Source organism: Cystoisospora suis (assembly GCF_002600585.1).
Source record: "Cystoisospora suis strain Wien I chromosome Unknown contig_1371, whole genome shotgun sequence".
NCBI classification, from domain to species: Eukaryota; Apicomplexa; class Conoidasida; order Eucoccidiorida; family Sarcocystidae; genus Cystoisospora; species Cystoisospora suis.
This window is the reverse complement of record NW_027154171.1, coordinates 29948-50422: the sequence shown is the minus strand read 5'-3', so window position 1 is coordinate 50422 and position 20475 is coordinate 29948. Positions and strand designations below refer to the sequence as shown.

Sequence of the window (20475 nt, the reverse complement as noted above, 5' to 3'; positions counted from 1 at the left end):
ACTGCTTTCTTAGCGTGCTTGATATACCAGATCTCCATCCTAGCACGCACAGTGTTGTAACCTGTCCAGTTCGTCTTCTGGCGCTTTGTGTATGGCCCTCGAGACCAGGTATCGTCTCCTCTCCCTTCCTACTGCTATGCTGCGATGGTACGATTCTTTTTCTGCAACGCAAAATTTCCTACAGCATTTACTATCGACGGCCTTCCAGCGTGCATAAGGGTAGTCCCACGCACTAATTCCCTTTGTCTTAACAACAAAAAGCGCAGCTCGGAAGTGCGGTTTGTACGAGAACTTTTTTAGACACGGAGATAACACAGGCCCGACCAAAGCTGACTTTCCTCCGTGGTCTTCTTAACGCGCTTGAATCAAAACACCCCTGCCCCGCATTGTGCGGCTATCGCTCCCTGCCATGAGAATACGGCGAGTAACTCACTGTGGCTCCGATCAGGAAGGAAAGTGCCCGTCCGCTTTTCTTGCCGCGCGAGAGGAAACACTAACACCACGGTCCAGTGCGCCGCCACTTACTTATGAGGAGATTCTTGAGGCACATCTCATCCACTGCTAGTGCTCTCACCTGTCAGAAACCCAGTGACCCCTCTAGCCTCTGGTTCCCTCGTTCATTTGATTGACTGGTTATAGAAATACTGGCTCTACGCCGTCGAGTCAAGAGGTGCTTACAGAAGCAGTTGATTTGAGTCTATGAATTGCCGCTGCCAAATGCTTCAGACTCTCTTCTTCTTTATCTCTCGCGTCGAGTTTCTTCCTCATATTAACAATTCCTCTGAAGAACGTCCCCGTCCCGTCCTGAATCATTCCTTCGCCTTTCTCCCGGTGCGTTGCATCCCTCCCGGTTTCTTTACTGAGCATCAACGTGCCGCGTTCTGTCCATTTCCCTCTCTCATCAGCACCAGGCCTTCCTCTTCCGTTTCTACCCGGTTGCCGCTGTCCTCCGTCGTCATCTGTCTCCTCCCAGGTACCACCCCCACCAGACGGACGGCGTTTTGTGTGCGTCAGTTCTGTTACATCCGGAATGCCACGGCTTGAGTATCCCTCTGTCCCCGCGTGTAATAAGAGGTGGATCGCCGCAGGTGCGAGAGCCTGAAGGGCCTCCTTGCTTTCTTGCCCTAGAGACATCCAGCGGCCGACCAGGCTCCATGTGTCCGCAGCCGAAGCAACAAGCGAAGCCGATGTGCTCACCGTAGGTAGCACAGGTGTGCTTATAAGCAGCATACTCAAGAGCGAAAGTAGAGTTTGAAGTTCGTATTCAAACGACTTAGGGAAGACGGAGAAAACATCTTTAGAGGGTTCCGAAGAAACCCGCGACGCGGTTGCTTCAAGAGATGATGGGGACACTTTTGAGATCCCCAATACAGGCTGAGTAGAGCGCAGCAGGTCTCCGCAAGAAGCTTTCTCCGAATCTGCAGGAATCTCATCTCCCTTCGACGATTCCTGTGGACCCCCTTGGTGCTGCTCTATATCCAAAGCTTCTCTTCCAGGCCCATCAGATTTGAGGGGCTGCCGGCCTAGGGGTGGAGTCTTACAAAAAGAACATGCGTTTACTTCCTCCTTACTATGCTCTCTCCAGTAGTGCATATGAGCATCGAGAAGGACAGCTAGAGCTCTTGTGCTGGAAAGAAGGGCGATAACTTTACTTACAACCCACCGCGGATTTGTGTCTGTACTGGCGCTGGTTGATGTCTTATTCTTCTTACTCCCGGTCCCGTTGTGTCTGTCCCTGATTTCCGCTTGCTTTTCATTCTCCTTGTCTTCGTTCTCCGACAACCTATAGTCTTGCCCCTCTACATCTACACCCTTTCCATCCTCCCGGCTAAGGATTCCTTTCCTCTTCATTCCTAGCGTATAAGTCAAAGCGTTACCCTCCTGATCTTTCCGCCTTCCGCTGTTCTTCTCACCTTCGCCTCCTTCAATCGCTTTGTGAAAGGAAACTCCGACAGATAGAAGAGCTGCGTGCTTCAAGAGCGCCAGTGTAGCAGCACGCAAGAACGCGGAGGTCACCACAAGTCTGCATGGAAGAGGAGGTCTGTGATGTGTATTGACTTGAGACTGACCTCCCGGGTGACTGAAGGGATCTGAAGCACACAATCGAGCTGGTCCGGTGTCTTGTTTCGCACTAAGTGACGGGCCAGGAGAAGAAAGAGAAGAAGGACTTGAAGAAGCATTAGCATATGGCGGAGGAGAATGAGGTGGGTCAGCAAGGGATGATAAAGGCTGAAGTGTGTGCTGGAGCTGAGTCAAGCCGAAATCAAGGAGATGCATAGGGCATTCAACGACGGCGGCCCTGAAGGAGAAAAGACAACACTGCGTTAGCCTCATTCAATGTCCACGGGCATCACCCAGCATATGTATATCTCTAAGGAGACATAGTCTTTCTCTGTGTTTACCATGCCATGAGAGATGTCATTCTTATACTCCGCTTAAGTGTTGAAAAACTGAACATGTGGCAAGAAACCCGAGAAGAAAAGGACTACAGCCTGTGCTTCGCCCCCTTTTGGACGAGGACAGGCGCCACTCCACACCCCTGACTTTGTACAGAGGCTTGAGCGGTCTATGCCAAGAAGCTGTTAGGATTACTCTCTTTTCTTTCGGATACAGGCTAAGAGCCATACATATGAATTGCGAGTCCAGCACAGAAGAGCCGGAAGCATGGGGGGAGAAGGAGGGCTTGAAGACCTGGTTGTATGATAGCTCTATGTGGTTCATTTCTTTTTCACATTATGATGGCAGCATGCATTAAATGGCTTTCACGTTCACGTGCACACTGTTAGGCCGGTTGTCGCAGTACCTGCAAAATTCGGTTGTATGAAACGACAGCGGTAAGTAAGCGCTAGGCCGAGCGTGCATGGGGGAGTGCACCACATTCTTCCACGGAGAGGTGATAAAGGAACGACGGAAGCATAGGCTAGAGAACATTCCTGTCTCTCTCTATTGTCGACACCAAAGTAGCATCTCAAAACTGGACTCCCTCTTCAATACGCTCTTTGTGATGGGTGCTCCGCAAGACGACCAGGCAGCACCTTTGTTCACGCCATCTCATTCTTACACTAATCTTGACAATGGAGGGCTCTGCAGGCAGTACCACTATGCCTGTCATGATTAGCATGAAAAAACACGTGGGAGTCTCCAGGGCATCCTCGTGGTGTGACTACCGTGGGGATTTGTGTGTGGCTCGTTCTAATACTGCTCAGTGTATTCTCGATACCCCGAACAAATGATAGGAGAAGATACGTTGGTACGCGGGCAACCGTTCGTGCCAGGAATAACTCGGACTGTAGCGTTACTGCCAAGATCCCCTCTTTTAGGTGAGGCAACTCTCTGTTGGTCCTGCAAATTTTGAGCGTTAAACTTATTGTGAGCTGTATTCTAGCCCATGCTTTCTTCTAACTACAGTGGGATAGAAGCATGAGACGGGGCATGTGCCTGACAATATCAGCGCCAAAAGAACGCAACAGAAAAGATCTGTTCTCACGTGCTCATACGTGGATCGGTAACCCTTTTAGATACCACTATACTTACGCAAGATCGAAGAAGCCCGGAACAAACTTCGTGACGAAGCTCGTAAGAAGGAGACTGACTGTAACACCAGGCGGAGATAACCATGAATTGTTCTGAGGTAAATCTCTCCAATCTACACATCCTCGGAAAGGACGCCAGACTGTCTCTTCTAGCTGTCTCTTTCTTGTTTCAAGATACTCTTGAAAGCCTTCTCGATCTGCAGATGAGAGAGAAAGTCCTGCCTTTGCTATCTTGAGCCGGAAGATTGTTTCATAGTCTTTATGGTCTGCGTTACCACCGGGTTGTTGTCTCTGCTTCTCGTCCAGCCGGAAAGGGTATGGCTGTTTCTGTTGCGAGTTGACTCCTCCTTTACCCCTTTCTACTTCATTGATATTCTTAACTCCCTTCTCTTTCATGCCACTGAAAGCAGCCGATGCGGTTCCTTGTACATCGACACCCGAGTCCTGTTTTTGTCCTCTGTCTCCGGTTTCTGATGTGATGTCTTTCATAGTTCCATTCGTTTCTGCTCCTACGCTCCTGGGTATACCTTCCTGTCCCATTGTATGTACTTCCCGGTCGTGCTCTTCCACGCGTTGGGGGGAGTGTATACTCGTCACTCTATCAGAGGAGTTTTCCTGAGTGCTCGAGGAAGCGACAGAGAACGGCCGCCGAGTGATACGCGTGAGACATGCGGAAGAAGGAAAAGGCTTCTCTTGATGGCTGAACAAATGCACCGCCAGATCTCGGATTCTGCCGGGTAGAAGGCGCTCGAATACGTCTTTCGGAGTGGGCATAGCATCGCGCCTTCTCTGTTGCACTGCAGGACTTCTAGCCTCGGGGGTGACTCTCCCCTTCTGTTGTGATTTTGCAAAGCCTGTTTCCGAGGCCGGCAGCGCGTCATCGCAGCTTGAATTTGTTCGATCCCGATAGCTCACAGCCGACGACGACCCGCTTGCTCGCGAGGACTTATTGTGATTCAGGGAACTAGCCGGGGAGGAGAGGGAATCTAAGATAAGACGGCGATGAAGAGATCGAAGGCATGCAGAGAAATATAAGGAAAGTTTATGGCAGAACCCTCCAGCCCGGCGTAAATGCTCGAGAGCGAGAGAGGCACCCAAAGGCAGCCATTGCTCTTGAGTCAACTGTAGATCTCGAAGCTGTCGTTCCACGGAGAGTCTTCCCGTCTCTTCACTGATGCCTCCTCCGCTCCATACCGAACTCAGAAAGTACGGTGAGACGTCCCCCTTGTTGGTGTGAGTTGTAATGCCTTCTGGCATTCCAAGTGAAGAAACTCGGGAACGGGAAAAAGAAGAGGACTTCTCCAACAGACCTGCAGAACAACTGTCTTTGCTCTCTACGTGTTGCTGTACAGCCCCAGAGAGAGCGTGATGATTGTGAGTAGAAGCACGGTCAAGACCCCAAATGACAGATCCGACTTCTCGAAAACTCAAGCCATTGATAAACATTGTCGGTCTTGACAACGATGGTTTATTATCCTTCACCTTCATTGAAGCTTCTCGTCTCCCTGGCCCTATCTTACCTTCAAGGATTTGAGGGATGAGGAGTGAAGAGACATGGCCCCCCGCCTCAAGGAAGGAAACCTGCTTCAGAGCACCCTTTTCACCGAAAGAACACATAAGACAAAAGGACCTGTCACCGTCTTTCCTGTCTCTGGTACAGGCATTCAGGTCATTCATACGCGCAGAAGCCTGCGCTGAAGTCACATTGCCACTATACAACGAAGCGACCATGCTCTCACGTGGATCTCCCCCTTCTTCACCGTTCTGCTTTTCAGTGTTCGACGGGATTGCGGTGCGCTGGTTTCGCTCCTTTGCACCAGGGGATGAGCCGCAGGAGGACTCTTGTCCTGGCGTTTTCTGATGCAAATCTGCAGTAGATGAGAATCTATCCAATGCTTCACTCTCATTAGAAGAACCGACTTCCGCCTTCTTTTCCTCCACTTTCACGCCGTCTCTTTGAGTACTTTCCACTTGCTCCCCAGCCCCGTAAATGGCTCGCAGAGCACTAAGAGCCGAGGCTGTAGCAGTCGATGCCGCTACAACATCTCTAGGAAATCTCACAGAGGCTTGTAGTTCTTCAACAGCCGCGCGCATCAGACGGACCGGCCACGGTTCGCATACCGGTTCCAGCAGTAATTCTGGTCCTTTAGACATAGAGGTACGGCAGCAGGGATTTGGTGCCGGGGAGATTCTATTTTGTGGGACAGAGACACTGTCTGGCACCCCTGGGGAAGAAGAAGGCAGAAACTGTGGAAAGTTTCTCATCATCCATCTATGGTGATACTCACAAAGGTGTGCCGGCGAAAGGCTTTGGATTGACGCACGGCTTATTTCTTCTTTCTGTTCTGCCAATGAAGAGAGAGAACCTTCGTTAGCTATCCGAGGCTTCCTTCCCTTATCTAGGACTAGAGACACCTCGCCTGTCAGCGAGCTGCCCGCGCGGGTGCCCTTCTGCTTCCTCACGCCACCCTTCGTAAAAGGGTACCTGTCTCCGTCTACTTTCGCTGCGGGGCTGGACTCTTTCGCTTGATGAGGATAGGAAGGCGAAGTTTGTGAATCTGTTAGACGAGGAAGCATAGAGATGGAAGGTGTCAGCCCAGGGGTTACACGGACTAAACAGTGTAATAGAAGGCATATCAGACTGGGTTTCCAAGTGGATAGTAAACCTCGCTTGTCGCCAATTGTCTGGCCGGAATGGCGAGGCCACTTTGGAGTTGACGCGATGGAAAGAAGCGAACGCGGTATCGCTGAGAGGAGGAGGAAGCGTGGATGAGGAGCGTACCCTAGGGCCTCGGATAAAACAGCAAAGTAGTTCTGAGAAACACCACAAACACGAGTGAAGAAGAACTTCCCCAAAAGATGCGTAAGACTTTTGGACAGCCCAGCTGCTTTAAAAAGCCTACTCGTAACCTTAGGTGTTGCGCTTAAAAGTACCTTTATCTCATCGTATAAATCTACTTGCATAAGACACAAATAGTAGATGTATGCACAGAAGCTGGGATGTGCGATAACGTACTAAGGCAGTACCGTGTCCCTCTCGTCGAACCTCACCAGTAGGCAGTAACTAGGGATCAACGGTCGTCTTTCTCTTCTCCACTTCGAAGGCCTCTGACAGTGTCTCTGTGTCCGAAGAAACACACGAATCTTATCACCATTTGATCGAGATTGTTACTCGGTTATTCTCAGGAGGGCGCCAGAGACGATAATTACAGAGGAAATTCAGAGAGATAGGAGAGAGAGTCGAAACGAGAAGAATGCACTGAGCGGGAAAGAGGGGAGTTCTTAGGAAGGTCGTTTATATGCTGACCTGAATGGCGGCTTGGGTGACTTGTGCCATGCGACTTTTCTTGTCAAAGCTTCGCTGCACCTTCGTCTCCGTCGGTGTATTCTCTCTGATCTCCTGGTCTCCACTCTGTCTACCTTCTATGAAGCTTTGCTGAAAAATAGAACTCGGAGAATAGGCTCCTTCATCTCCAGAACCGGAAGAAGCTACTGTCCATCCTTCACCTACTCCAAACGAACGTCCCAGCTGAGAAAAGGTCTGCTCATTTGCAGGATGTTTCAGAAATGAAAGCCCTTTGCTTGCTGGTATGAGGCCGAGAATCTTCCGCCAAAGAGGTACTAAGGCATGTGTTAAAAGGGCAATATCTGTGGAAGTACAACCTTGGAACCGGACTGCCCCAGCCCACTGGGTCACTTCCAACGCAAAAGAGAGACAAGCGTCTTGCAGGTTTTCTCTCTCTTCTTGGGCGCTCTCCTCAACCTTTCTCCAAGAAAACAGCTTCCCCGGCTTTTCTCCCCCTCTATCGGAGTATCGAGAAGGCCTCGATGTCCGACCAAAGAGCGACTCATGGACGGTGGAAGACAGAGAAGCAGGTACTTTAGGACCCGACTGACTATCCGAATGGGTATATGTCGTTTTCTCTCCTTTTGAAACAGATCCCATTCCTACCTCTTTGTAAGTATCTCCCTCTCTACCCCCTTCCCTCAAGAAGTACCCGCTGCCTCCTCCGCTCTCTCTATCTAAGGAGTAGAGATGGTCGTCCTCCAAGCCTGAAGCGTCCCCGGCCTTGGATGAATGACCTGCTTCCGAAGCTCCCACCCACTTGAAAAGTACAGTTAAAGCTTTTCCTACCAGCATGGTATGCTTTGCTACCGTGCCCGGTTGTAGGTCATGTCCGAGGTGACCGTGCGACTCCTCTGTCTCCAAGGCTTCGTGTTTACTCTTTTTCTCCTGTATAGGAGGGGTTGTGAAAAGTCCTCCGTCAGTCAGTGTCGGTTCTATCCTTTGGGGAAATACCGCCGATGAAGAACAGTTGGTGGGCATTTCTGTAGACGGATTTACTGAAGTGCGCTGGGTGATGTCGTGCTTGGCGGAAGAAGTAGAAACGTCTCTGCTGTCCGTAGTTCCATCTCTAGATGGTTTTGACTTATCACGACAGCCCTTATCGTCACTCCCGCCTTCGTCTTCTCTTCTGATTGAGGAAGGGATATTTGTCTCCGCAGGGGTGCTTCGACTTTCTTTGCTCAAGTCGATCTGGCTGCTCGAGGAGTTCGATGTCTTAAGTGCGTTCTGAAGTGCTTCTTCATTCTTCTCGGCGATGAGACGTCGTTGGGCATTAAGACGGCATGTTAGCTCACGAAGGACCAGCAAAAGCAGGGCCACGTGTCTACACCGGTCAGCGCTGATTAGGAGTCGTTGAAGAAGGTCAAAAGGAATCTTTTCTATCGAAGGTGAAGAGGAAAATGTCTTGTCTAACTTCACAGCTTCTCTCCGTTTCTTCTCATCTTCATTGAGATTCTTTCTTTCAGACATGCTTCCTTTACGATTAGTTGAGTGAGACACCCCAGAACCCTGGATGTCTCGCTGTCGTATTGCCGAATTATCCGAGGAAAAAGACATACCGTCACATGTCTGTCGAGATCGAAGAACACCAGACTGTGATAGTTCTCGTTGAAGTCTTCGCGCCAATAAACTAAGGGCCGGTGACGGGTTGAGGCGGCTCGGATCTGTCATAGCTGCTAATGAACAGTAAAGTTCACCTACCTGAATCAGTTCTTCTTCGCGCTGTCTTTCATACCTCCTCTCTGTTCTCCGCGTCACGTCTTCTGCCTGAATCCAAGTGGCATCTTCTTCCCGTGCCCCTGTAGATACGGTGGCTGTCAGTGCAGAAAGAAGAAGTTTCGAGTTAGCCAAGACTGAGTGGGTGTCTACTTCCGCCTCGTCATCGTTGAGGAGGACACCTAGCAGATCTGCTCTCCTGTCTCTTAAAGAATGAAAGCGATTTGGAGTGAGAGATTTTCTTCGCTTGGTGGAGACCCCTGATTCGTTTATTCGTTCACCTGGTTCTTGGGAAGCAAATTTCTTGGACCTGAAGAACTGACCTGGAAAAATTCTATCCTTCTCCTCCGCATACAAGTCACCGTCCTCCCCGAGTTCTCTATCTTGTCCCGTCTCCTCTGTCTGCAGGGCTTGTAAAGCATACTGTAAGCCTGCAAGGTGATGAGTTGACTGGCTCGAATGAGGCACTCGGGCTGTTATCATTAAGATGGTTAGGAGAGATCTACTCAAAAGTTTGGACTTTAGTGATCGCCAAAATCCCGATTGAGCTCTGGTGAAGAGAAAAGACTCTATTCTTTTTCTCTCTCCTAGCTTGCCAAGCCGGGGAAAGTCTGTACGTTCTCCGAAAGGGTTATGAGCGTCTCTCCAGGAACTTTCATACGCTATCTTTCTTGTCGGAAAGTCTTTCCGTTTATGAATCAGATCGTGACTGCCTTGATGTACTGCATCTCTCTCCGGCCCCATCGTATAAGAGCGTGTCCTCCGCTGATACTCTGCTAATAAAAGGGAAAGAAGCATCTGCTGATGGATGACAGCATCCAAGAACCTTGAGAAAGATAAAGAAGAAGCCCCTAGAGATTCTCCAAAGGTGTTATCCAAAGTTTCTATCACTGGAATCCACGCCTCCCCCACAACAAGCAAATCACGTGCTGCTTTCGAAAGTTTCTCGTCTGACCAAAGAGCCACAGCCTTCTCTACCTTAACTATTGATTCCGAGTCCCCGCCGCTGGTATCCCTCTCGTTCGCTCCTGCTGACGGTAGGCCGTCTTTTCCTGTGTGTAGACCCACTCGCTCTACCCGAGCCTCTCCAATTCCAAGAGCCCGCAACTCCCCTGTCATACCTCCGCTCGCCTGGCTGTAGTCCGGCTTCATACCACCCGTCAATGCCGTTGACCTGTCTCCTCTAACTCCTTTATCTTGGTTTGCTGTCTGATAATAGGAGGCTTCTACCGGTGATAATGTTGTAGTTAACTTCTTTCCCGCAGACACTGGAAATGCCGACTTCCCCGACATTACACCGTCAATGACAGTAGAGAGAGAGTAGCTAGCCGCACGCATGAGTTGTTTTATGAACATGGCAGTCGCCTCAACAAGAGAGGGCGAAGCTGTCGGAGGATAACAGATTCGTTCCAGAAGGGTCATTAGCACATCAGTCTCGACCTCTTGGTTACGAGAACCCCCAAGTGCGTGCTGATCCTCCTCTTCTATTGAGCTTCCTTCCCGACCTTCGACTGACGCCAAGAGTAACGCAGGTTTATCCGGGAATACAGGAGTATCACGTAGCGTATCTCTTTCTCCCTTTCCACCAGTCATAACACCCGAGTGCTCAGGTGCACTCTCTGAAACACCTTTGTCATTTTCATCTGGGGTGTCCACGCGAACAGGTCCAGATACGTGAAAGACTGAAGGGTGCCGTTGTTTATTTCTGTCACCTGCACTACCCAGGCTGTCATTTGCTTCTCGGGATCGAAGATAAGACGCCTCCTCAGAGAGCAAGTCCTTGTGCTCCTGCCTTACTTCTGATTCCAGATTCTTCTTCTGCTCTTCTCCAACTCCCTCCATCAAGGGCAGAAACAAAAGGGGAACCAAGTGTCCCCCCTCTTCGGCTCTTCTTCCACGTCTTGATAAGCCTTCCCAGCTACCTGTGCCGCGAGCTGACATGACTTTCGACGCTTCATCAGTCCGAATAGAGCTGTTTTTAGGAGACGGCCGAGAAACGCGATCTTCGTGTCTCTTATAAGCACTGAAAATCTCTTCGGCTCTATACTCAGTTTGATGCCTCGATGGAGAAGAACGCTCTCCTAGTCCGTAGTAGTCTATGGGGGGACCTGACCTGGCACCATGCTGCGAGCTGCCATAGCGTCCTGTCGAGGTAGACGATGGATAAAACTCACGACGGGTACCTACTAGGACGTTCAAGCTTTGAAAAATCTCTTGAGAACTCAGATGGTCCAAAACAGTGACCAGCTGTCTCACGACCAGGACTACAAGCCGTAAGACCCGACGTGCGAAGCGCATGAGACGTCCCGCAAGGGCGGGAAATGAAGAGAGAGGCGCTACGAGCTTCGCAGAGGAGGCTGAAAGAGGAAGTTGGATGGCCGTCGACATCGAAAAGAGAGCGGACAGCAAAGCAGAAAGATCCGAGGCCTGAGCACTGACCAACAAGGAAAGTAAGGAATCACACGAGAATCAGTGAGAGACGTAGGCTGCGCCTTAAAAGCGACGGAGAGGCATTCGTACGTCACAAGCGCGCGAACGTGAAACGACCCACTAATGGTAAGATACCGGACGCGGAGGTATGATGATTTCAGTAGTGAAGCCTGACCAGCTGACTGCCCTGTGTCTATACAGATATCGGCGTACTTTCGCTCTTTATGTACACTATGGCTGGCTTGGTCTGCATGCCCCCAAAGACACTTTGCACTTTCGGACACCATCGCGAGAGCTAGAGCGGGCTTGCCTAATGGGTTAGAGATACATAGCAGATGCTACTAGAACTATCTGGAGGTGAAGGGAGTGACAAGGTTCTCAAGCCAAGACGGGAAGCATGACCAACCCGTTGCTGCGTATACTACGGTAAAGGATGAGCCCACTTGACGGCAGCAGAAGACACACGTACACGGCGTGTGCACTAGCAAAGTGGTAAGCAGAGCCTAGCACGAGCAAGGCGTGCAAGAGTTGTGCCTCTCGGCGGTCGCCATCATGCCGTCACCACTACAGCAGATTTAGGCGATACCCTCCCGTGACGGAAGTAGTCCTATGAGAGGCACAGACTAAAACCTCAGCTCACTCTCCGAGAGCACGAATTCTTCTCATCCAGACAACCGTGTCGTCTTCGTCGTGAAACCAGATACAAAATCATGAGTACAGCGGTCAAAGTACTAAAGGAAGGGATCACGGCCTCTAGAATTCCGGAAAAACTCCGCTGAAACTACCCAGTGAACGCGAAACAGTCGTGTGAGGCGGAGATCTCATAGCAGGCCGTCTTCGGCGGGGAGCGGGAAGCTGAGGCTAGCACTCTCTCTATGTATTGATAGGCGTACAGATACCCAGGGAAATCTCCTTACAACGCCATTTCCTACCACGTCGTAAACAGATATGCACCTTGTGTATAGCGTCCACTGTGCAGAGGAAAATCTTGCATGCGTGGATACATTCTGATGTTGTGTCCTAGGGACTGTATGCACTAGCTACCTTTCATTCTGCTACTTCTCAAATCAACGCAAGCAACATACTTACCTGGAAAGATTCTTCCCAGCGGCTTCCATAAGTCTTTCAATCGCCACCAGGGGAAGTCTCTCCTTAGTACCGCGTGTGCAAGGTGGACCCGTTCCTACGACTTGAAAATAAAAACTGTCTGGGCCTTCCTCTACCAATTCAAAGGGTTCCTGTCTCTTGCTTCTGTCTTTGGCTGTGGACATCCCGTCTACTCCCCCATTTACGTCTTCTTGCAGGCGCTCCCCTGACGTAATAACTCTCGAGGTGCCTTCAGCGTTCCCCTCTCCTAGTGACCCTTCCTTGAGATCCACTACGCCGAGAGAAGGTAGCGGAGCAGTGGATGATGATGATGGAGAGTCAGAAGGTGAAACAGATGTATCGGCGATATCGTGTAGACATGACGCGGCATTTGACGAAGAGTGATGGATAAAATTCCAAACAAAGGGAGGTCCCTGTACTAAATCAACTTCACATTGCTCCAGTCTCGCATACGTTGCAAGACATACAAGAGCGCTTATAGCCGTACTAGGCTCTAAGACAGGAGGTAATGAAACCACAGGCCGACGAGATGGCACATGTGGAAGACTTTCAGCTGTCTGCTCCTCTCCCCGGACAGGGGTCACCACCTCTGTGTCGAGCTGACGCGAAGAAGAGGATCGATGACTTGGCTTCTCCGAAAATAAATGCTTGTCGTACTTCACCGTCAATGGAGACGCTAGAGGCAAGGGAACAGTAGTGGAGGAATGTTGATAGGGCCCCCCTGGATAGCATGACTGAGGTGAAAACTGGTTGAGAACAAAAGAAAAGAAAGCAGAGACATCGCTACGTGACAAGCTCCGGAACGCTTCCCGTAGGTGAATACTGCTGAAAAAAAGAAACGCAAAGGAAAGAAAAGATGGCAAAGACACTTAGCAACATTCTGCTTGGAATACTCCTCGGTTTTCTCCTTTCGTGGTGACCGGTTCCCTCGCCTCATACGGCAACCCGGCGTGCATGTACAGAGATACACAGCTGTTTCTCGGCACAGATGCCAAGTGACCTCAGCACGCCAATCGCCACCGCCAGTGTGATTCCCCGCGTCAAGCGCCAGTCGCAAACCTGTCTGTCTACCCTGTGCGCACGCGAACGCTTCGGTTTTGTTCCTACCTGCTTTCGGTGCTCTCGGGCGTCGGTACAAATATGACATAGTGCACTGTAGTTCTGTCCCTACAAGAAATACGAGTATTCTCACCAAAAGACAGCTGGACCACACCGCCACACCTGTATAACGCCTCAGACGTTTGTCACTTCTACCCTTGTGTGCTCATCTACTCAACCACAACGTTGTACCTATATTCAGATCTATATATGCTCCGCTTCCATGAGAGTTTCCTTGCGTTAGACTCTGCAGGTTTGGACCTATCTGTACATGCGTGTAACAGCTATGTTCCTCAGCCAACGTTCCAGACAAATCCTGTTATGCGTTCTTGCTAAAGTCGTTTATCATACCTGAGAGTCGCCACCGGTGCTCCTTCTTGTCTCCTTTTCTCATTTTCCGACCTAGTTGCTCTCCTAATGTCCGGAACCTCGTGTCGCCGAGTACTCCCCTCGATGCTTTTAGACCGCTTGTCACCTGCCTTGTCTGTCTCCTGCACTCTCTCTCGACCCCGGGAGGAGCTCCTGGATTGAGCGCTGTCGAGACGGTGGAAAGGCCTTCTCCAGACCTCGTCTGCTTCACTTGATCTCTGTTGTGGCTGCGGGAGAACATCAACTTGCCGACCTTCTTGCGAAGCAGATAGCGTGCCGTCTTCGCCTGTCTTCAGTTTTGAGGTCTGACAGTGCTTTCCCGCCCCTTCGCACGCCGCTGCTACAGAACCCCCCGGCCAACTCTCCCCAGACTGGGTTGCTACTCCGTTTGGAGTAAACAGCGGCGCCGCTCCTGAGCGGCCATGGGTTCTTGCGTCATGATGAGAAGTCTTGGTCTGATGTACTCGGTGGACATCTTGTCTGTGATTTGAAATCTCGACTTCTTGGAGTTCTCCTCGCAGCAAAGTGCTGCCATGATGGTCATCCCTACCCACGGTATTATTCCACCGGGAGTATCCCTTACTGTTCCCCAGGTCACTGTCAGAACCGCTCGTAGATCTGGTATGTCTACCTTGGTTCGGAGATAGCCAAGCAGATTTCTGATTCTCTATCCGGTGAGAATCTTCTTCAGAGTCTGATGACGAACTGTCATTTGTATCTGGCCCAGTTCGCTCGGAGCTGCTAGAGACTGCGTGCGTCCCCACTCGCTGTGATGTCAACAGACGTCGTTCTTCTTCTTCACAGTCATGTTGAAAGGAATTCGTGATAGATTCACTGTGCTGCTCGTCTGGGCCTTGACCTTCTACCACCGGGTTTCCCTTACCGCCGGGTGACTCCGGGATCGCCCCATGAGAACAAGACTCTCTCTGGACTGAGTGTAGGGAGAGTGATACCGACTTTTCGCGGAGACTGGAGTCTCTCCTTGTTTCCCTTGAAAGCTTTGATGGTGTGCTTTCGTCCCCAAATCGTGATACAGTACCAACGAGATCCTTCTCTCGAAGGGATGTAGCGTCTGGTGATGTTCGCTTTCTTGGCCCTGAAGCCAAAGGCCGTTCCCCAGACATGCTTTCGGACCAGGAACTTCCAGTAGTTCGATGAGAGGAAGAGCAATCAATTGCAACTGGTGGCACCGAGGCGTTGTGAGCACGCATTCTCTTCCTCAATCGCCCGCGGAGATCTTCATCGTTCTCCCCTATGGGAGATGACTCGACTGACGAGGGCACCATCCTTACTCTTGAGAAGACGTTTCTTGTCTTGCACCCCACTTCCAGATCGTGAGATAGGTAGGCATCGACTCCAGGAAAACAGGTCGTCTCATTCCTGTCAGTTCCACGTGAGAAGACTAGAGAAGGGACAGAGGAATTGAAGTGCGTGGAACTGCTCCTCTCGTCCCTTATAGATCCGCCCCCATAGCCTTGTCTTGATACTTGGCGAAGTACCGGAGTGTAACCAAGTCTAGGAAGCGATCGCTTGCTCGAAAGAAGAGAAAGTGGGAACCTCCAACCTGCTCGACTAGCGTCGCGTCTGCTATCTGGAGCCCACGATGGATCTCGAGCCACACTGACCGCGGCATCTCTAGAAGCACTCGCCGCAAGAGACACAAACGCCGGCGCTCCATAGCATAAGAAGCTGTGTCGGGTTGGATGTGTGTGATTTCCAGCAGGAGATTCTATCAAAGGAAGTCTAACACAAGACCCACCCTTCTTGTTACAGACCGGGGTGCTGGAGCTGAACAGATGAAGATCTGTCCCTCTTCCGATGTAGATACCCCTTCTCCGCAAGAAGAGCGAATGTCTCTGTAGAAGCGACCACCGAAGAGAAGTAAAGAACTCGCGAGGATAGTCCAAGGAAGGGGAATCAACCCCACGGCCTGATAGAAGCGATGGAGTCGGACGTGTCTGAGAGGTGCGAGTCACCTCAGCCGGAGGAGAATACAGATGAGTTTCAGTGTCGTTCTGCTGGCTGTCCTGTGAGAGTAATAAGGGAGTGACTTCCTTTATTTCTCTCCATAGGTTTCCGATGGAAGGGCCTCCTGCTAGAGTGGTGAAATGTACCCGAGGAAAAGACTGCAAGTGACTGCCCCACACCGGGGCTGCTTCAACGATAGAAAAGACAAGTGGACAATGTCTACTTACACAACAAAAATAGGCTAACGAGAACGGAGCGGCTAAACAGCCTAGTCGGAGAGACCCTCTTCGCGTGACCAAGTACAGCATGGGAACGACAACGGAAAGACACCGATGCAAAAAGAAAAGCATCTCGCAACCTCTTTCTCGGCTCCATTGTCGTTCTGCTACCTGCACACAGTTTGAGTCGCTCGCGATCACCTTGTCAGGGGAAAGGAGTCGTTCTCGCTCTTTTGCCATCCCTGCGTTCCGAAGTCTGAAAGAACTCCTCCGAAGAGGCAAAGACGGCGGGGAGAGTAGGCAAGCAAACAAAGCGGACACGCTGAGAGGAGAGGCATTTGCTTGAAGTTTCAGAAGGGAGAAGAGTGGTGTCAGGACAAGGCTCGCGGGAGAAAAGAGGAAAAAGAAGAAGAATAGAAGAAGTGAGACCAGTCTTGGGACACCATAGCAGAGGTTTGAGAAGAGGAATGAGGCATGTTGCCCGTGGGGAGAGAGATATAAGAGAAAAGACAAGGCAGAAACGGGCCCAGCGCAAAGGAAAAACTTTATCATGGACAGAAGAAAAGCCAAAGCAAAGTATGGGGAGAAGCCACCGCATGCACCGGAGAAACACCAGAGAGAAGAAGATCCAATGGAATTGCGAGTAAGGAGAGTCTGACAGAAGCGCAAGACAGAACCTGTAACAGCAAGCAGAGGAGAGGCAAGACGCGGGGCGGAAGACGGACGAAGCGAGGGGAAAAGTAGAATGCAAAGAAGCAGAGGCAGAGTCATTAGCCCGTACCGAAACAGGCTCAGGAAAGAATGCCCTTGTTATAGATTGAGTCAGGGCAGGCATGGTGATGAAAGACGAGGAGGCCGAAGGAGCGAAAAGACAAACGGGACCCAATCAGGCACAGTCCACCATAAGGATAAAGCCTGTCTCTTGATCGTTGACGACCGGAGGGAGACAACGAAACTACACATGGGGTAAGTGGTAGAGATGTCTTCCTCCTCCTTGCGAAAACGAACTAAGGAAGGGGTTCCGGACATGGGACCAGAGATATAGCCACACAAGATAACAGGCGTTTCCAGGCTTCCTTCACTTAACGAAATACACCCAGGCAGTTCCATTCCTGGCTCGGCTGAAAGAATGCGAAGCGTAGTGGCCCCGCTCCCGCGATGTGTCGGTAAGACGCGTGTAGTCCGACGCTTCTATTCTCCAAACCGTGTAGCTGAAGAACGGTTGTCCAGGGAATCCCTATAACAGAGGAGAAAAGAGGTTTCCCATCTATAACGCGCGACTGACTTTAGCAGTCGGACAGAGATAGAGGCCCGCAGCGTTGTTCGGGAAGTCTACGGTCCACTTCGCGTCAACGGGGGGGGACTAACGCGGCTCAGCGTATATTCAGTAGGAACCAGTGGAAAAGAAAGAGCAAGCTAAAGTTGTACAGCTGCTATCCAGAGTAGCAGCGAGAGTAGGTAAAAAAAAGAACAGACCTGCGGAAGAAACCAGAATCTGCTGGTCACCTGCGGAGAATGTGAAGGAAACGACGCACGGCCGGCATAGGCCGTTCGTTTTACAAGTGTGCTAGAGGAGAAGGAAACAAGGTAAGTCTCGGCCTTCTATGAGAGTCTCCTGCGGGAATTTGACAAGGAAGTCTGCCTTCCACACACGGGGAGTGATCAAGACATCATTACTCGGACTCAGCAGCTATACGAATCGTCGATGGAGACGGCAGCTGGCCCCAGAAGCGGGACTGCATGCTTCAAGACACCGCTCTGACACACTCTCTTGCATGAAGGGTAGGGGTCTTCCAAAAGAATTTCAGTCTTGACGTTGCTCAGGTGTGACAGCCTATTGCTACTCGGCTGTTCTTTTCTCCTGTGTGTACAGTGCCGCTGTCCAGAAGTCTCAGACCCTCCGGCCGTTGTATGGAGTGGCGGTGTAGTCTCACGACCGGTATAAGGAAAGCTCACTAGGACAACGGACAGTTTCTCTTCAAATACTGAGTCACTTTTTCTGCTATACATTCGTCTTTCTTTTTCCAACGACCGCCATGACGCCACTGCAATATGACCTGTGCAATCAGGTTTCTTCTCTCCTTTCTCCCTTTCCTCTTTTCAAACGGAATCTCGTCTCTCCTCCAAACAAACTTACCCATTTCTCGACTGGCAGTAAGTGCCACCGGAGTAAATTTACGGATGCGTGCTGTACGGCATTACAATCTCGGAAACTCTCCATGCAGAACAACCGCCTTCCTCTCTGGAGCAAATTTTTCCCGGGATCGTCATAGTCACCCACGCTCTACTCTTTGCCATGGAGACATTCCCGCGCTAAGCGAGCATTACCTGGACGTCTTGCCACAGACGCCCAGACAAAATGACAAAACTGCTTACCAGAAGGAGGATATCGAAGGCCGTAGTGGATATTCGTCCTCTACGCGGGAAGTGCCACAGTGTTTCCAACTGTCATCCTTCGACTCTTCGGAGCCACCAAGAAGCAGCAGGTTTCGGTCGGTAATATCGTGGAATAGCAGACGATCATCATCTCCAGTCAACGCTGAAAACTTGTTTCCGACAAGGCGATGGACTATTCTTTTTCTGCATACACACTGTGTGGACGCGCCTCCACTGATGAATGCAAGGGTGTCTTTGGGGTCCGGGCTACAGTACATGCAGGGGGGGCGCCCGCACCATGGGGAGACATCGTGTCGTCCGATCTCAAGTTCGGATTCTCACCCTATCGAACTGTCAGTGCCCTCCAAGGACCGATCACCGTCGGGGGGGTGGTCTTGGAGTACGACTAGCAAATACTATGGTCATTCCTTCTCTTCTCTTCTTTCCTTGGGGTACCGCTCGATATCTGCGACTGGCAACCTAAGAAGAAAAGATGAAGTACCGCGAGCGCTCTTGTCACCGCACCGCTCCTCCTTCTCCAACTCTCCTGTGCCAACGCTGTTCCTCACACCACTTCTCTCCTCTCAGTCGGCTCACTTCGCTTTTCGTACCGAAGCCGTCGCTCTTCCCGCCGCTCTCTTCGATCAGGGGCGTTCTGGCGCCTGCTGTTTCCCCACTGCTCCCCACACTACCGCAGTAACAGGCGTAACCTCAGTTTTCGGCAGCGGCCAGAAGTCTTCGCTGACTCCAAGACTTTCCAGTCTATTCACTGGCTGTTCTTTCTCTTTTGGGACCTCACGGCTCTTTGCATCTCGCCCAAAGCCGAAGGAAGAGAAAAGGGCCCGAAATTTTCAGCGTGCGTACATAGAACGACAAAAGCGAGCAGCAAGGGAGGAGAAAAGACTCATGCAGATGCAAAGACAACTTCTGGCTCAACAACAGGAACAGAACGAGAAGATAAAGGAGGAACAGAGGCTGAGAAGAGAACGAGCGGTTAACACAGGGGAGGAAGCCAGCAGCGCGGACGGTAGTAGCAAAGGGGACGGGGCGGGGACACTTTCTTCTGCGGCTACCGTTGGCAGTCGCACATTGACTCAGCTTATGCAACAGTCTCTCTTACTTTCTGGAGAGCCCGTGAAGCACAGAGAGAACTGGGTGATTGTGGGCAGTACACAAAGAAGGGCCCGAAGGAGAGATCAGCAGAAATTTAGTCAACAAAGGGCTTTCGTACAGAGTGTCTTTACACATCTTTCTGAAGAGCAGAGGGAAGAGGAAGTTTTGAAAGCAGAACGCTCGTGGAGAGGAGACATGATGTTGGACGAGTTAGAAGAGGAACTTGGAGGCCCCGATGCACTTGCTCCTGGTGGGGGAGGGGTCTGATAGCCATGGGCACTTCCATTCCCGCTTGGACCCCTACTATAGCGGTAGTACCTGTACTGAACACCTGGGGCTGTGTTGTACACTTTTGTCTCTCATTAGTTTATCTTGTGAATCCATGTTTTTTTGTACTGCAGTAGACGTGAGTGCCACCAACAAAGGGCTTGACGGTAATCACAGAAAGGACTCCTGCTTCCCGCGAAGCCCTATGCGGCTACCTGAAGCACACGACTAGCACAGGCGAAAAAGCCAAACTGTCTGCCGGAGGTTGCGCAACGGAAGGCGAAGGGCCTTAGCCAAACCAGAAGCCAGCACAGATTTGAGCTATATGCATCATGACACATATCCCAGACTGACAGTAAACTAGCCCCTGCGATCGGGCCGAGGAGGAGGCCCCGCGAAGGGGCGGCACTTTCCACGTGAATCCGGCGATGCGCAAGGATGCCCTCCCCTGGTTGGCGACGCTTTGCTGGCTGTCTGTCCGAGACAGTGTGTGATCCGAAGGAAATCGCTCCTGCCGGCCCGCCGATGTATCGGACCGAGCCACGAGGTCGCTTTCGCTAGGCGTTGGCTTTGCCTTCTCTGATGCTATATTCGACTCTGGGGCATGGCCGCTTTCCACCACTCTTCTTGAGTGTAGTTCAATCTCTTTCGGAGACAAGCACACACAGCGACCCTAAGAGGCCCCTTCTCAAGCTGGGCCGGTCCTCGTAATTCCTAATCTCGCCGTTCGGCAAGGGAGTACGGAGATCAGTGACTTAAACTGGGCACCGTAAGTCCCCAGGTAGACAGACTCTCAATCCGTGTCCCGTGACTCGTTCTTGTTTCGTCAGTTTAGTGAAGGACCTGGGCGAACGTGGCAGCATCTCCCTCATCGTAGACACTTGTGTCTAGGCAGGCTCCTTGTAGGGACTGACATCCATCCCAGCGACGAAGC

The 20475-nt window shown here is 51.1% G+C and overlaps 2 protein-coding genes across 2 annotated transcripts; one reads left to right on the top strand and one right to left on the bottom strand.

Annotated features, from left to right (window-relative positions):
- Positions 1-201: 201 nt before the first annotated feature.
- CSUI_003162 (uncharacterized protein) lies at positions 202-17403 on the bottom strand. The gene is made up of 5 exons (XM_068063360.1): positions 13582-17403; positions 12115-12957; positions 6841-11029; positions 3535-6347; positions 202-2299 (listed from the first exon to the last, which is right to left on the bottom strand). Exons 1-5 carry the CDS (start codon positions 16554-16556, stop codon positions 664-666), a joined length of 12456 nt encoding a protein of 4151 aa, XP_067924670.1. The 5' UTR covers positions 16557-17403; the 3' UTR covers positions 202-663.
- Positions 17404-17602: 199 nt separating this feature from the next.
- CSUI_003161 (uncharacterized protein) lies at positions 17603-19723 on the top strand. Its single transcript, XM_068063359.1, has one exon. It carries the CDS (start codon positions 17838-17840, stop codon positions 19539-19541), a length of 1704 nt encoding a protein of 567 aa, XP_067924669.1. The 5' UTR covers positions 17603-17837; the 3' UTR covers positions 19542-19723.
- The last annotated feature ends 752 nt before the right edge of the window (positions 19724-20475 follow it).

Bases quoted from the DNA above. Each gene is read 5' to 3' on its own strand.
- CSUI_003162 (XM_068063360.1), bottom strand. From the start codon at position 16,556: ATGACTCTGCCTCTGCTTCTTTGCATTCTACTTTTCCCCTCGCTTCGT. The intron at 11,030-12,114 runs GTAAGTATGTTG...CTTGTTGGTCAG, and splicing joins GCTGGGAAGAATCTTTCCAG to TGCTCAGGCCTCGGATCTTT. The intron at 6,348-6,840 runs GTCAGCATATAA...GGTGTTTCTCAG, and splicing joins TCACCCAAGCCGCCATTCAG to AACTACTTTGCTGTTTTATC.
- CSUI_003161 (XM_068063359.1), top strand. From the start codon at position 17,838: ATGACCTGTGCAATCAGGTTTCTTCTCTCCTTTCTCCCTTTCCTCTTT.